At 47.2% G+C, this 15,580-nt stretch overlaps 2 protein-coding genes across 3 annotated transcripts; one reads left to right on the forward strand and one right to left on the reverse strand.

Annotated features, from left to right (window-relative positions):
- Positions 1–433: 433 nt before the first annotated feature.
- On the forward strand, positions 434–6,045 carry LOC144141170 (uncharacterized). Of its 2 annotated transcripts, XM_077672726.1 has the most exons (6): positions 434–690; positions 766–927; positions 993–1,200; positions 1,291–1,401; positions 2,141–2,286; positions 5,465–6,045. In XM_077672726.1, exons 1-6 carry the CDS (start codon positions 509–511, stop codon positions 5,727–5,729), a joined length of 1,074 nt encoding a protein of 357 aa, XP_077528852.1. In that variant the 5' UTR covers positions 434–508; the 3' UTR covers positions 5,730–6,045. The 2 variants fall into 2 exon arrangements, with proteins under 2 accessions (XP_077528852.1, XP_077528851.1); XM_077672725.1 differs by lacking the exon at positions 5,465–6,045 and having other exon boundaries at positions 2,141–3,206.
- On the reverse strand, positions 3,755–4,945 carry LOC144141171 (uncharacterized). The gene is made up of 3 exons (XM_077672727.1): positions 4,816–4,945; positions 4,599–4,663; positions 3,755–3,970 (listed from the first exon to the last, which is right to left on the reverse strand). Exons 1-3 carry the CDS (start codon positions 4,856–4,858, stop codon positions 3,755–3,757), a joined length of 324 nt encoding a protein of 107 aa, XP_077528853.1. The 5' UTR covers positions 4,859–4,945.
- Positions 6,046–15,580: the final 9,535 nt, after the last annotated feature.

Here is a 15,580-nt window from a genome sequence, read left to right on the forward strand (position 1 = left end):
CGGGCTATAGCCAGCCAAATGAGCTTTTATGGATTTCTCTCTTTAGCTTCAGGACGAACTCTTTTCAATAGCTGGCAAAAGACAGCTGAATGGTTTCAAGTCTGTAGACTTAAAGCTAAACAATGGTCTATAGCCAGCCAAAAGAGCTTTGTCGCAGATGGTCTGTATAACTAAAGCCATACATTTTCTTCACCTGGCTACAGTAACCTTAATAGCTGTGACTCTATAGACTAAACACACTAGGATGTTCTATGATTGTCTAAAGAGAATTGTATGGTTTACATTTTTTAGTGCAGGATGCTTAAAAACTTCAAGAGCTGGCTATAGCCTAATTTATGCCCTTTTATGGGTGACCATAGAGACCCATAGGGGCGTACGGCTCAAGTTTCGCCGCGCGCGTGCAGCGCCGTTTCCTCCCCTGGCGGCCTTTGCTCCCATTTCATTGCCGCGCACGGGGTGCGCTCTTCCGCAGATTCGCTTGGAGTACGCTGCTTGCTGCTTTGCCGTGATGGAAACTAGCGCGCCTAAGAGGAAAAGACCGGGCTCTAAATATTGTTGTGTTGTTGGGTGCCACAACAGCGTCGCAAACACGAAGGGAAAAGAGCCCATCGTCAAGTTTTATTCGTTTCCCGGCAAGTGGTACGAGACAGACCGCCGAGAAGCCTGGATTAGGGCTGTGCGGCGGAAAAAGTGAGTGACCGTTTCTCTGCCTTTCTCCTGTCATTCAGTAGCTGAACTGCACTAAATTACCTTACTTTCTAATAGCCCAGATGGCTCCCCGTGGCTCCCCCAAAAAAACACACGAATATGCAGCAGGCACTTCGTGAACAATGCAAAGAGCGAGAGCCAGGCCAACCCAGCCTACCTGCCGACTCTGTTTCCGGATGTTTACAAAAAGCGGCGGGTAAGCGGCGAGAGACACGAAAGGTAAGATGAAGGGTAGAATCAGCCAGATTTTGCACTGACTTATACTCGCCCTGCTTTTACCGCAGGTGGGCAAAGCGGAATCGATCAGCTGCTAGAAATTTGACGTCGCCTCATCCGCCCGAGGAATCCTCACCCGTGGACGCGCTGTCGAACGCGTCGGAGGCCGACTGCTCGCCAGAAGCGGATGCGCAATCGAAAGCCTTGGAGCAGGGCTCGCTGCTCTTGACGGAGGTGGAAGTCGACGCTCAGCAGTTTACATTGACTTGCGTCGCGGTTAGTTGTCTTACAACGTGCAGATCGCAGGCTATGTGACCGGTGGCATGTAGCTCACCATGTATAATTGTTTTTCTTCGAACTACACAGGAAACGCAGACAGATACTGTGTGCTGCAAGGGTCCTTTGCAGCTCATGCTGTCTGCAACCGATGGAACCCATGGGTCCACACAAGTCACTCACGTTGCTCAAGCAGACAAGGTGATTTTTTTTTTGCATTCAAAGCAACATACTTTCAACTCCTTCGGTGGGGTAACTAAAAAAATAAATCTACAATTAAATTGCGCACCTGTTAAAATAATAAATTTGTACGCACTTAACTTACCTTTCACCCCTGTAACCTTCGGAACGGAGCTGCACTCATCCCAAGCATTTGAATTTGTATCCGCAGTTGGTCCTCAAGTACTACTGCCCAACGAACCAGATTTGTCGTTGGAATTAGTATAAAATTTGGGCCTGCAAGTTCTACTTTTTAAAATTCAGCCATGGTACCGAGGGCTGCACTGAGAGCAGTTGATTAAATGCTGCAGATAATCCTCGTTGAGTGGGTTATAGTAACTTCTGTCATTGAGTACGGCTGCACAAACTATCCGTTGATGAAGACGCTGTTGCCATATCTTGCTTACGGAAGCAAGGTGCTCGAATTAGCTATTCCCGTAACTTTAGATTTGCATGCAAGGTCAATATTCGCGCAGTGGGCTAGCTGAATGATGTCAACTGTTCTTTGACATGTTCATTGACGACTGTGCTATAACCATGTCTATCTTAAGTCACTACGTAGTAACAAACATTACACATTGCCCATCCTTTTAGTGGCATTCGACGAATACAAAGGCAAAGCTGATGAAGCTAAACACAAAAATGAAGCCTCGTAGCAGACATTTATTGGAAAGTTTTCTTTCCTTTCTTGAATATTTATAAATGGTCGATTTTATTCTAGGTCACCCATCCTGAAAAGACATGGGCAAGGAGGTGCGGCTTCCTCGGATACGAGTCCGTGAAATCATCTGAGCAAGCACTTCAGGACCTCTGCAGTGTTACAATGACAGTCTTCAGCATCCTGCTCAACCTCATGCCCGAGCAACGGTACCGGTCGTCGGATGTGACAAAAGAGGACAGATTGGTTCTCTTTTTGATGAAACTTAAGTTAGGTGTAAGCTTAACGGCACTGGGTGCCATTTTCGGCATAAGTAAATCCACTGTCTCACGGGTGTTCAGGGTTACACTAGATTGCCTGAGCGTAAAGCTGAGGAAGTGGGTGTTTGCTCCCCCGCGGTGTGCTATCAAGGACACTCTCCCAGAATGCTTTGTTCAGCATTACCCTAAGTGCACGTTCATCATTGACTGCACTGAAATCCGGACAGAAACGCCTATGGATCCCGAAGCACAACATTACCTCTACTCGCACTACAAGGGATCGTACACTTTGAAGTTCCTTATAGCAATCCTTCCCAATGGCATGGTGTCGTTCATTTCGAAAGCTTATGGCGGGAGACATTCAGACTGTTTCATTACTCGAGATTCGGGATTTCTTTCGCTTATCGAACCAGGTGATTTGGTGCTCTGCGATAAGGGGTTTTCTGCGATAAAAACCACCATGGCAGACGAGGGCGTTGTCTTAGTGATGCCACCTTTCAATGTCGGGGGAGGGCAGCTTTCCAGGGAAGACATGGAGACTACCTTAACCATCGCCCAGGTGCGCATTCACGTGGAGAGAGCCATTCAGAGGTTGAAACTGCACAATGTGTTGACAAACCGTGTGCCACTGACTTTAATTCCACAGATGGAGAAAGTCGTACAGGTTTGCAGTGCTCTGGTGAACATGCAGAGCCCAATTATAAAGCTGTAAAGAATGCAGCGAAGGTGTTTTCGAAACGCTTAAATGTACGCAACGGAACAACAGTATAAATCATCTCGCAACATCAGCATTGGCAAACGTGTTATGCCGTCGTTGATCATTATTCTTTCAAATTTCTAATTAGGAAAAAGTTCGGTCAGCAACCAGTCACTCAAGCTAAAAATGTCTAAAGCACGACACACAATTTTTCAACATTCGTGAAATGTGTGGACAATAATTTACACTTTGGTATGAGCAGTGTGGAAAATAATCACAAATGGAAATAAAGATTTTTCGAGCGCACTTATTTTGAAAAGAACTGTCCTGTTCTTTGGTCTGTAAAAAAATAATTCCAGCAGTACCGACTGCTGCTTAGTGCAGAGTGACAGCCACCAGGCCCTAAAACATTACTGACATTTAATTGTAGTTTCTCGACCACATACCAGCATCACTTGGTGGTATAAAAGATGTGTTTTTAAAACCCAAACAAATGAGAGACATGTCAATTTTTGCTCACAAGGCAAAAAGAAGACTCGTTTAAGTTGTCTTAGAGAGTTCCTCAAGTAGATAAGTGAAATAAAAGAATTCTAGTTTTGGAACAACCTCTGAAAGGAAATTCATGTCTCTGTCTACAAAAAGAAACTTGTCATCCTGCACGGGGCTCCAAGCATAAAACACTGCTTGACTAAGGTTCATGATGTAAAGCTGGAGCTGTAGTTAAGTGTAGTAGCTGTGGGGTTTCTTGAGGGTCAGCGTGCCAGCCTGACAATCGAAGAACTCCAAGATCGTCTTTCCCTCCTTGTCGATGATGGGCACCTTCTCACACCTGGCTGGACACTTGATTTCCACGAGCACCGTGTTTCCCTGGTACCGCATGAGCCCATCGGGGCTGCAAGCGAGCCATGGTTGCTCCGGCAGCACGACAAGTCCAGTCTGAAAAATGTGTCAATTTGGGCTAATGACAGGAAATATTTATTTCAAACTGCTAAGCAGCTCTGTCTGAACACGAAGTTGCTAGACCCTGGACGATATTTTCTGCCAAAGACAAAAGTTTGAAGCATTTAAAATTGTGTTACAACATGTCCACAAATGTCAGGGCTACAGTAGCCTTTACTTCACAGAATTCAATGTATCTGTATCATCAGACCGCAGAGGCGGCCTGATTACTTTTTGCCAGATTTCCACCTCATATTCATTTTATTGGCATGTGACTAACTTTGCCCAAGTCAGCAGATTACTAGATTGAGTGACAAGCCTTCCATCCTAAAATAGAAATGGAGGGTAGACGAAGAGAAGCTGTCATGATTTTATGTGACAGGATCCAATGACATTTATGCAGGTCATTACCAAAATGCCCATTTCATACAGTTGTCACGACAGAGCCCTAGCTGCCGAAAAAATATTTTTCTTTGCCGTGCGAGAATGTATCTTAAGGTGAGCAGCTGCAAGGTGCTGTGTTTGTTTAGATCTAACGCGCACAGGCACAAGCTCTTTCAAGAAGGGTTCAAGTCTCGCTGGCATGCGGTCATAAAAGGGTCTTCAGGATTTGCGGCACACATACCTCAAGAATGGGAGTCTGAAGTTTCTGCTCCAGTGCCTTTCGTGCCTTAGGTTCATTCTGGAGACCTACATGCAATCAACAAAAATATTAACAATGTAATGCACAAAAAAAGGACCAATGAAACATTATTCATGGCAAGGGACCTTCTCCCACCTCTATGTGACTAATTAATTGCGCCGGATCAACTTCAAGGTTTGGATATTAGCAAACTTCTTACCATATCGAGTGGCTGGAGTTGAGAAAGGTTTTTTGCAGGCCATCTGCTTCGCCAAGGCTTCGGGTAGCTTTCTCCTGGTGCGGATAGGATGGCAGCTTGAGCTCGTGAGGCGATACTTTCGCGCTTCATGCCATCTGTACAGAGAAAAGAAAGATTGTTGAAACGAAAACTACCAATGTAAATAAAATAATTGTGCTGCACATGTCGGTCAATAGAGGTGCAAACGCAATGAAGTTCTGCATTGTAGAGGAACTTTTTTCTTCACAGCCGAAACAGTTGCCGTGATGAAATGGGTTGGTATGCAGCAATATTTCCTAATATAATTTTTGGTAGTCTTATCCTGGAAAGGTCAAGCAACCTTCATACTGCACTCTGTAACCCCTGTGGTTGCATTCAACAAAAAGTTTAATTGATACCTTTGTACACCACCTGAAGCAATTCTGTAATCGTCAAAGTGGCGACTCCGGTGCTGGTTGTTTCTAACCCTTTAATTGAAAGCTGCCAGAAAATCGTAAGCCCAAAGGTATACTTATGGTCAATATTATCTGATGAATTAATTGTGACTTGGGGAGGTTTGTAAACTTCAGTTTTATGTGGACCTCAACACCCTTCTCTAGAATCTAATAAAACTTTTCTCCATTGTAAACAGGTCTCCCAACTTGCCGAACATTGCTGGACTGGCCACGGGTTGCCGTTGCGAGGTCGACGACTTCATCAGCCAAGCACACCTCTGTAGAATAAATGATCCTGGCCTCGCAGGACAGACCACCCATGAAATCTGTGATTACTTGCTGCGTTGTTTGAGTGTTGAGGTCGTACACAGTATGCATATGGTGAAACAGTGTCCTGTCAGCACTCATATTTCCAAGAAGGGCCGCCAGATGCTCCCTTTCAATGTTGGCGGAGACCGTTGACACCAGACTTTCCACCACTATCTTGGCCTATCGCTCTACCTCTGTCATCTTCATGGCCTTTAGAACACTGTTCAGTGGGCAAACTAAATCTTCATAGCATGCCATGACATCGGTGGGTGACTCTGGCCTTGTGTCCTTGGCACACGTGAGGGGTCCAGCTAGAAGAAAGAATTCCGGTCAGGTTAACAGTGGTCATTAAAGACAAGCTTACACTATTAGCTCCATCCTAGTTTTTTAATATACTTCGCACTGACCGAGCTTTATTACCTTTTAAGCGGCTATACAGGCATGAGAATTTCTGAATCACCTAGTTGAATAACTGGAACTTTTACTTAAACCGATTTATCCCTGTAACTTTTGGAGGAAGAAGAAAGTTTTACACACTTCCTTTGTGTAGAGAGGCTCTAGAAACATTCAGATAGCTCTGTATGGAGAGTAAAAAGAAAGACTTCGAGACGGCATTTTTGTTTTCAGCCCTTTGCAACTGCATAGAAATTGCGATTTCGGTGTTACTTTCATGAAGAATGCAACGCTGCTAGCATGAAACTAATCAGCTTTCACTCGGTTTAACAGTAGAAATATGAGGAGGATAACTTTTCAAGTTCACGAAACCAGGGTATGTCAAGAAAGCGGGTTCGGTTCCCGGCCGCGGCGGCCGCTTTTATGACGCAGGCGAAAAGCAAAAACGCCCGTGTGTTCGACATTTCGGCACACGTTAAATACCCTCAGGTGGTCAGAATTAATCCGGAACCCTGCACTACGGCGCGCCTCGTCGTCTGTGTAGCGTCGGCGCGTTAAACCTCATAATCAATCAATCACGAAACCGCGGTGAAAAGAGGAATCGAGCGAGTGCATTCCTAATCAAAATACCTGGGAACAGGTCCCCGATGGTCTTGTTCACGTCCCGCTTGGGTTTTTTCGACGGTTTTCCCCACTGCTGGGGTCTGCTTGTGCACGTCTCGTCAGTTGCCTCATTCACGTCGGCGCACACAGCCGCGGCATGCTTACAGCGGCCGGTTATTCCCGCCTTGCACGAGCACGTCCCGGAGGCTACGGACCGTGTGTGAGCGTAGATCTGCACGCGAAAAGTCAATTTAGTATCACCACCTTTGTGTACTTAGCCTCTGAGCGCGAATACATTCGACAAGAGCGGCAGAAAGAACACAAAAAAGAGAAAGAGCGTTTACCTTCAGACGCACATCGTAGACGACGTTGTCTTGCACTTGTGAAACACACTTGGCGTTCAGCTGATGCTCGTCTGCTTGTATTAACTTCTCCACCGCGAACACATGCTTCACGAGTAGCTTCCCTTTCTTCAGGGTCGCCTCCCTAAAAAATAGCTCACAGTTTTCGAGAGGAAGGAAGCCGCAGTAGAACGCCAACGTGTTAGTCGCCATTGAAAACCAGCAGCGACCGCACGGCAGCTCGGTGCGTGTGCGGCAATCTAGGGCGGTTCTCCGCCGCTCGCAGCGCTGCTAGTATCGCTCCGGCGCGCCACCTGGCCCAGCCGACCGCCCCTATAGGCGGTCAAATCTCACCATACATTTTTCCATAGACGCTTATAAGGCATTTTTGTATGAGTTAACGTACTTCTTAGCAAGCGGCGGCTTGTGACACGAAGACAACTTGCGGCCAGTATGTCTCTCATTTAATTGCTTACCTCCGGTTCCACGTAAGAGAGGGCACCACCGCCTCAGCAAGCCCGTGATTGCTCCTCCCACCGGCGCTTCTCCGGCGCCCAATCAGCGCGTGCCGTGTGGCAAGAGAGGGACTTACAAACTTTGAGTACACTTATACACTGTATGCTTTGCCCATAGGTTTCACGTTAGTGGACATGGCCGAGGAATTACTTTTGTGTGAGTGAGCAAGCTTTCGAGCTTCTCGTAACTTTCTTCAAGAAGCGATGGCAAAGTTATTGCAAATTCTCCGGCTACCCCGTTAGTTTTCACGTGGCCCTGAGTCATATTATCCTGGTGCTGTTTCAGTATTTTGTGAAGATTGCCTTCTTCGCCTATGCCCGTGTCTAATTGTATTCGGCACGTCGAATCTTGCAGAACACACCCGGAAAATTGGAGCGGGAGAGATGATCTCTTACTTTGATCAGGTCGAAGCGCAGCTTCCTAGTGAACACAAGAGTGATTTGCAACCTGCATTCCTTGAAATAGGCGTGTCAGGGCGTCACTGATCGGCCGACTAACGGTAATGAAGTGCACCTTGACGTAGTCCTTGTCGACGTTCAAGTATTTTGCTCTCTACACGGATTCGTGCTCACCATCTTGCTTTCTTTTTTGTGAATAAAGGGCATTTACGTTACAGCTTATTTTCAGCCTTTTTCACTACTTGTTTCACCCCTTTCAGGTCTGAGCACGTCTGTTTTCTCGGTTAGCCAGTGTTGTCAACGTTGATCATTTGTAGGAAATCGTATGAGCCGGCTTAGGGCTTCAGTACTTTTTAACGTGGGTGTGCTTTCTGTACTCTCTAAAAAGGTAGCCCTTTCGGGGAATGCTTAGCAAGAGTAGTATTTAGGAAAGGATTGAATTATTTGATTCCTCTTCAACAGTAACATGATTGTCCAATCATTTTACTGTCCAAGAGGAATCAAATAATTCAATCCTTGTACATTTTGCAGTCCTTGAAGGTGCCCGATGTGCTACTTTTCTACGACGCACAAGAAAGCGTTGATGTACCTAACAAAAAGCTTAGACTGGACTCGGAAAAGTACCCGCCGCCAAAGGTAATGTTAGAGATGATCTTAAGCATATCCTTAAAACATGAGAACGCGAACGCGTTTGGTTTGTTAAGTTCTTCGACAAGTCTTTAGCGGCCGAAGTCGACGCTAAGCCTAGAACTTTGGTATCAGACTTACTGTAGCTACTTATTGTAGAATCGCTTTCCGTATTGCAGCGACACTGCTCCCACAGATTCTGTAGTTCTAAAACCGTATTCCAAAATTGCCGCCGAGGGCACTCATCAGACAGGGCCAAACTTATTCTACGCTCCCGCCTAACCCGCCGAACCCCCGAACATGATGATGATGATTATTGGATGTTTATGGCAAAAGGTGAACTATGGGCAATAGACCCCTAAAATACCCATGACTGACCGTATACCGATCGCACGGGCACATAAACCGCCTGGTCACACGGGCCGGAAGGGTCTGAAAGTGGTCCATGCTGCGAACCGTGATCTAATCCACCGGGAACCTAACCAGAGAGTTTTATACTAACATATTCTAGAGGTAATTCTGTCGCTGCAGAAGTGTGCCGTTATGAGAGCTGCCACAGCAGCTGGAAGCGATACTCGCTTGCTTGAACTGGCTTGCAACCTGCCTGCTCGTGGCCCTGGATGACGAAGGGGACAAGAGCAACATATTTTTTCCTGTTGCATGAAACTTAAAAAAAAAATCAACAAACAAGGTTTAACGGCGATGCTGTTTGAGCTGGTCGTTAGGCCGACGATCGTGCGCATGAAATCCTCGCCGTGCGTTGACGACATCGCGTGCGCCGGGACCGCTTCACCGTCCCGTTGCCTCACCGAGCTCGGGACGGACTCGTGTCGCCACCTGTCGGAGGCGCGATACAAGTGGTACAAGCACGGCTTTGGAAACGCGTAGCGGGGTTGCTCGCTCTGTCGCTTGTTGCGACGAGTGGCGCAGTTTTGACGGTGAGAAGAGATGAATTTGGGTCAAATTGCAAGCCGAAATTTCGAGAAGTGGCAACGTTAATTAACTTCTTCATTAGCGTCCCACACGCTAGACCACACAAGCGGAACAACCACTGAACGAGTTCGAAAATTTTGAGCGAACGTTCATTCCGCTGCGCCCTCCTCTACTCTTGGAGCTTAAAACCACAACGCCGGTGGGCGCGCGTACATTGTACGTACTTTAATGACCGAGTGTTCATTCATCTTGGGGAGAGGGGGGGACTAACGACGACAACCCGCTGAAAACTTCACCGAATCTCGAAGCACAACCGCGCAGAAAACCTGCCGAATATCCAAGCATAACCACGCATAAACTTAGCCGAACCAACAATACGCTTGGTGGGGCCTCCAGCTTCGCTTTTTGTCCGGTCTTCGTGCCACTAGTGCTAAGTTCGCCCAATTTTCTATTAGCTATACGATTACATTATTTTAAAAAAAACTTTGAATAGTTCTTTAACGCAAACATGAAGACACATATAACTTTGTTTAGGTTTTAACATCTGGCCTTTAGTAACTCATTCGGCTCGATTCCAGCCATAAAAGACGTCTACCAAAAAACCAGGAAATATGAAAAAAACTCTCAAATTTCGCGCTTCAATGATGCACTTTGGGCAGGAGGGACGCTATAGGGGCCAGCATTAAAACACAGTTATCAGGGTTTCAACCTCACGTTAGCACTGAAGTGGTGCGATCAAACAAAACTGGGGGCACCACTAAAGTCACCTACACATGTTTCTTAATGGTGGCTTAGGTCGGACGCCGCAATTGGCGGAAACAAGATTTTGTGACGTCATACACAAATTGCCGGAGAGTGGCTGGGGTGTCACCACTGCTTCTTTAGTCTTCAATGATATCTCGATTGTCAGTTTGAAGTGTTTAATAAAATAATTTCGTTGTTATCGTGACAGACGAGCCTTTTAACTAAACGAACTGGTATTTTTTCTTCATGGTTCCTTTAAGAACAATAACTACGACGATTTTGTCAGCCACGGCCAACTTTTGAGCCGCTGCCGAACAAGCCAAGTAGAACTGGAAGGCTTCTCTGCATTACATGACGGGACGCTTATTAAATCGCGGCATGCCTGTGCATCAGAGAGAGATTTCCCTCTAGCACATAATATAAAATTCTATCCATCTACCCAACACACTTCGGTGATACAGGGTTCGTTCTCTTCCTTAACTATCAGGCGACTACCCCCACCTATAAAACTCGCCTCTCACTAACCCCTCACCATCCTAAACTCTCCTCAAAAGAAGTCGCCATCAGACGCCAAATTCAAACACCTCCCTCCCGTAACTATTCCCTCACACGAATCTCTCACCGTATACCAAGGCCCTCTTCCTGTCCCATTGCGGAGCCAGCAACAGACTACCTTTGCACTTCATTGATCCTCCTTTGCACTTCCCGTGAACCTACCATTGCATTTCCTTGACCCTCCCGCACCTCCCCAACCACCCATCAGACCGGTTGGCGGCCAGGTCATACTCCCGCCCTGGGTTTAGCGCGTGCAGGCGTTCCCTTGGGAGCCCAACCGAGTGACATAGTGCGTGTAGGCGTTCTACTGGGAGCCCTGGCAAATGACACATTGCACCATCTTAGGGGCCAGACTGAACATATGATTTTAATACAACGCAGCAGAAAGTCATCTGATTCAGTCGGTGGGCTTGACGCAAAAATTAAATATTCTAGCGATAATGTTATAACTACGCATTTTATTGGGAGCATATACAAGTCAGCATCTGGAATTGCAAAAACTTTCTAATCGTCAAGTGGAGTGGTAAAACTGTTGTAGTTATGTTCAAACTTTCATATAATTTTGTTACTATCAATGAATGTTACTATCAAATAAGCAGCAGTTACTAAGTGTATAAAGCGTAGGCTGGTAACGAACTCATTTAGGTTCCATACTTAGTTGCAGGACCTGTGTACCGTGCTGGGGGTAGTAAAGTACGGAAGTAGTCAGTAAGTACAACCCATTACTACCGTTTTACTAACATTTTTGTTAAGGGTGAGCCTTCTACGGTTTGTGCGTTTCTGTCGCCTTGAAGCTCGCGTCCGAACAGCGCGCTGGCCGTGTATGCAGGAGAAGCACGTTGATACGCGCGAATCAACTATTCCTCTACTCGCTCACCGCCGCTCGCAATTCTGCGAAATCAACGACTATACCAAGCACAATACCACTTTCATATTACCGCCCTACGCATGTTAGTTTCACATTTTCATTTTGGGACAACCGCGTTTTTCCGTACCAGAAAACAACAACAGCAACGGTGGTTTTTCGCACAATGGCGAACTTGAAGCTTTCGCATTAAAATTAGGATTGGAGAAACCAGCGGGTGTCATTCAAGCGTGGCGGTGCGCACCACCATGCATTGAAACCTGTTTGAACATTGCCGCTGCAGAGAACTGTTCTCAGAACTTCGCGACGAGTCTGCCTTTTATCGCCCTTTGATTAGCCGAGCTAAGGCTCCGCTAACGAAAGCGGATTCAAGGGGCTTTTGGGATTAAGAAGCAAACAACAGAAAACGCAGTTGGGACTGTGTCTTTGAACTTCAGCCGTCTCAGTGTTCTCTTAAAGATGTCCACACACCCAGCCTTCTTTGCGTAAAACGTCATGACTCCCCCGTGCTTGTGTGCTCGCCGAGTTGTTGCCTCGTGTACATGTGTAAATAAACCAATCTTGAAGTGAACTCCTAACCGTCCGCATCGTTTGTTAGCTCAAAGGCTCCCGCGCGCTCGACTTCGCCGCTCCGTTTTTACGCGCAGTCGAGCGGAAATTTGGACCTAAAGCTAGCTCGCAAAATCAGTTCTCCTGAATCTTTTACATAACGAAAATCTGTGTGTTGCCCCCATTTGGTGGCCTGTTAGGTACCGTTGTGTGGACCTATTGAGCCTGAATTGAGTCAACTTTTGTTAAGGTAAACAGCATTACCCTATTTTTCCCAAAATTTTTTGATATCACGGGGACCGCCACAGATTCTCTAAACGGGTGGAGCCTCTTGGCGCGCCTGCTGGAGGAACACCTTGGCATGTGGATACGCTTAGAAGGGGGCAAGCTCTAAAAACAACTGCCTTTCGTAGTTACGGTTTCCACCATAAAACAAAGGGCACAAAATTTTGCTTTTGAATCATGTTGTACCTGTTGTGGAGGCACGCTAGACAGGTTGCGCATATGCACTCCGCTCTGAAAAAAGAGGATTAATGTGGAAATCTGAAGTCATTTCATTGTAGGGCAGTGTGTACGCTATTAAGTCGACGCAATAAACAGCCGTTTATGCTATTACGATCGGTGTCAGGGTTAACGTGAAAAGCGTAGAACTGGGAAGTTCATTTGGGCGAGCGAAGGCAAGGATACCTTCATTTCCCTTCCATGCTCAGATGTACGCAATAGCACCAGACGACGGTATGAAAATAATTCCTTGGGAGCTTAATTATAGCGGAAAAGTTGAGCAAGTTGATGCTGGCATAATTAAGTCATGGTTTCTGCAACAAAAAATTGAAGCAATTCCACTAAAAGGGAAAGCTGTCGAAGTTGGAAGCAGGGATGCGAGGGGATGTGGCGCCCTCTTTTGACTAGTTTCAGTATGAGCCCGGCGTTAATACCGCGGGTAGTAAAGAGAAGGCGCCGAAGCATTTGAAAATGCCTAAAGGGACACTGTATTGGGTATTAATTAAGTTTGGGTAATTAACGCGTTGATTATTGATGGTTTCCGTATTTTATGATATTGTCTACTTATTTTCTGCCTAGTAACGGCAGCCTCCGTGGAAACGGAGCAGCACTAAGATCACCCCCGACACTTTGCGTGTGAGTAATGTGTGCCTCTGGCGAAATACCAAGGACACATCGAAAGGACTTCCCACTGAGCCCTCATTGCATACGGTTTCCGTGCAAAGGGAGAGACGACAGGGAGGCGTATGATCTGGACATGTTGCTGCGCCAGCACAATATTTAGCGGTCGCGCATAGGCTGTCTCAATTGTGATGTAGACGCGCGGCCGACACGACAGTTGGTTGTAGGGTTTAACGCACCGACGCAACGCACGTGATGAGGGGCGCCGTAGTGGAGGGCTCCGGATTCTTAGTCTTGAACCTGGGGATCTTGAACGTGCGCCGAAATCTCGTACACACGGGCGTTTTGCTTTTCGCCTTCATCAAAAACGCGGCCGCCGCGGCAGGGAAGCGAACCCGCGATCTCGCGCTCAGCAGCGCAACGCCCTAGCCACTGAGCCACCGCGGCGGGTCCGACACGACAGTATTTTCGTGCAAGTGTCTCCCAGTTTATTGAGGTACCGAGCGCAAAGTCTTCTGTGACTGAGTGGCTGCCAATGGTTGAACCCTTCGCCACGCTTAAGGAATTTTAAAAGGCAATGCCAACCCACAATGGCGTGGTGGCCTTATTCTTGATTGTTTTTCTCTGTACGTTTGTGTTGTGTTGTAATGTCGAAAAGCGTCAATACAGAAAAACATTAACGCAGTTCCACTCAACAGGAAAGCAGGTGCAAGTGCAGAGCAGTGATTAATCCGCCAGAGGCGCTGTAGGGCCGTTATCCTCACATTGCTACCACCTCTCACAGCTCTTCCCCTCCCGGTGCCACTCCTCTCTTGATTAATTGGACAGGTTTTGTCCAATGCAGTTCAAATTTCCCGCCTTCGCACTGCTATCGCGCCCCCCGCCTTGAACAGCGCGAGCGGGAGTTCTGTTATTATTGTGCTTGCTTTCACCTCGCATGTGCCGGAGCCTTGTCACGCAGTTCAAAGCGCGTCGTGTTTTCTCTTCCACGGCCACTTTTCTCGCTTACTATCGTAAAAACCTACCGAACGAGCATTCCTAACGAAATGGACGCTGGGACTACCGGTTAATTACACAGATTTTTCAACAAATGTACTTGCAGTTTTCTTTGCGCTAAATGATGGGGACATAAGTGCCAGCGCTTCAGGAGTGTCGAATGGTTATGACTCTATAAACCGCTTGTTGAAGCATGCTGTTATCTCTTGGCTGGAAGTCTGAACGGAGGAACAAGCGGATATCTTTTTGAAGCCTCTGTTTGGGTGTGTGACGCCGCTATGCTGTTGGGTTGCGGTGGCTAGATAGCGTGACAGCGAACGACCTACGACAATAAGCCGGGAACCTAAAGTGCCCTGCACGTAAAAAAAATTCCCTCGCACTTCCCCGAGGGGGAGAGTGTGTAAGTGCGAATGCACGGTTGTTGATTGCGCGATTACGGTGGATATCGTGATCTTGGAGTGGAGAGGAGGGGCCCAACGCCCGCAGTCACTGAGCGGAGAGAGGAGGAGGAGAGTAGCGCCCGCCCATCTCCCCCCGTTGCTAGGGAAGACGAGGAGGAAGACGAGGAGCGCGCGCACCCGCAGCTGTTGCTATGCGGACAACGGCGGCGGACGATTCAGGCTCGCTTAAGAAGTGCATTCGCACTAAAAACCTCCTTCGCGTAAAGGAATAGACATCAGCTTTGTGGCCCGAGGAGCCTTATCGAAGCCTCTGTTTGGGTGCGTGACGATGTGGCTAAAATGGCTAGGTACCGTGACCCTAGACGAGCTGCGACGAAAAGCTGAGCCCTAAAATGTTTAGTGCTTAAACGAGGAGAAACCAGAGAGGAATGCAGACGGGAGAAAGGCTAAGAAACATGCCTCAGTTAGCCTACCGATTATCAGGCTTCTTGGCTACTACATTGCGTTTGCGTCTCTTTCTCTCTGCGTTGTCCATTTTTCACCTTTTGACGTGACGTACCCTGGTAGTTTAAGTGGCGGCAGTTCATGCGCCACCTACCCTACAGTCACAACTCTCCTTCGCGTGCACAACTGTTCTACACACGTGCCGTCACGTTCACCTATCCGCCGAAAGCATGGGGCTACTTCTGTCTGTCTGTCTGTCTGTCTGTCTGTCTGTCTGTCTGTCTGTCTGTCTGTCGGTATACCGACAGTTGCAAACTGCTAAAACTTCTGGCAGGGCTCATACATATCAAGATTGGTCAGCGCGAAACGATGTGCAGGGACGTGTCAGGCAAAGTGTAAATTCATAACCGAGAGTACCAGGGTTCTTTAAATTATGAAGGCATCTTGGATTTGTAGAAACGGTGGCAAAGGAGAAAAAAAATGGCACCACCTCCACTCCGTGGATGGTGTCGAGGGT

This window comes from Haemaphysalis longicornis, unplaced genomic scaffold (genome assembly GCF_048455015.1).
Source record: "Haemaphysalis longicornis isolate Haplotype H1 unplaced genomic scaffold, Haemaphysalis longicornis Haplotype H1 scaffold_6, whole genome shotgun sequence".
NCBI classification, from domain to species: domain Eukaryota; kingdom Metazoa; phylum Arthropoda; class Arachnida; order Ixodida; family Ixodidae; genus Haemaphysalis; species Haemaphysalis longicornis.

Excerpts from the sequence above, each read along its gene's own strand:
- LOC144141170 (XM_077672725.1), top strand. The coding sequence starts at position 509 with ATGGAAACTAGCGCGCCTAAGAGGAAAAGACCGGGCTCTAAATATTGT. Across the intron at positions 1,201-1,290 it reads TTACATTGACTTGCGTCGCG|GAAACGCAGACAGATACTGT; the intron begins GTTAGTTGTCTT and ends CGAACTACACAG. Across the intron at positions 1,402-2,140 it reads ACGTTGCTCAAGCAGACAAG|GTCACCCATCCTGAAAAGAC; the intron begins GTGATTTTTTTT and ends ATTTTATTCTAG.
- LOC144141171 (XM_077672727.1), bottom strand. The coding sequence starts at position 4,858 with ATGGCCTGCAAAAAACCTTTCTCAACTCCAGCCACTCGATATG. Across the intron at positions 4,664-4,815 it reads AACTCCAGCCACTCGATATG|GTCTCCAGAATGAACCTAAG; the intron begins GTAAGAAGTTTG and ends GATTGCATGTAG. Across the intron at positions 3,971-4,598 it reads TTCAGACTCCCATTCTTGAG|ACTGGACTTGTCGTGCTGCC; the intron begins GTATGTGTGCCG and ends CACATTTTTCAG.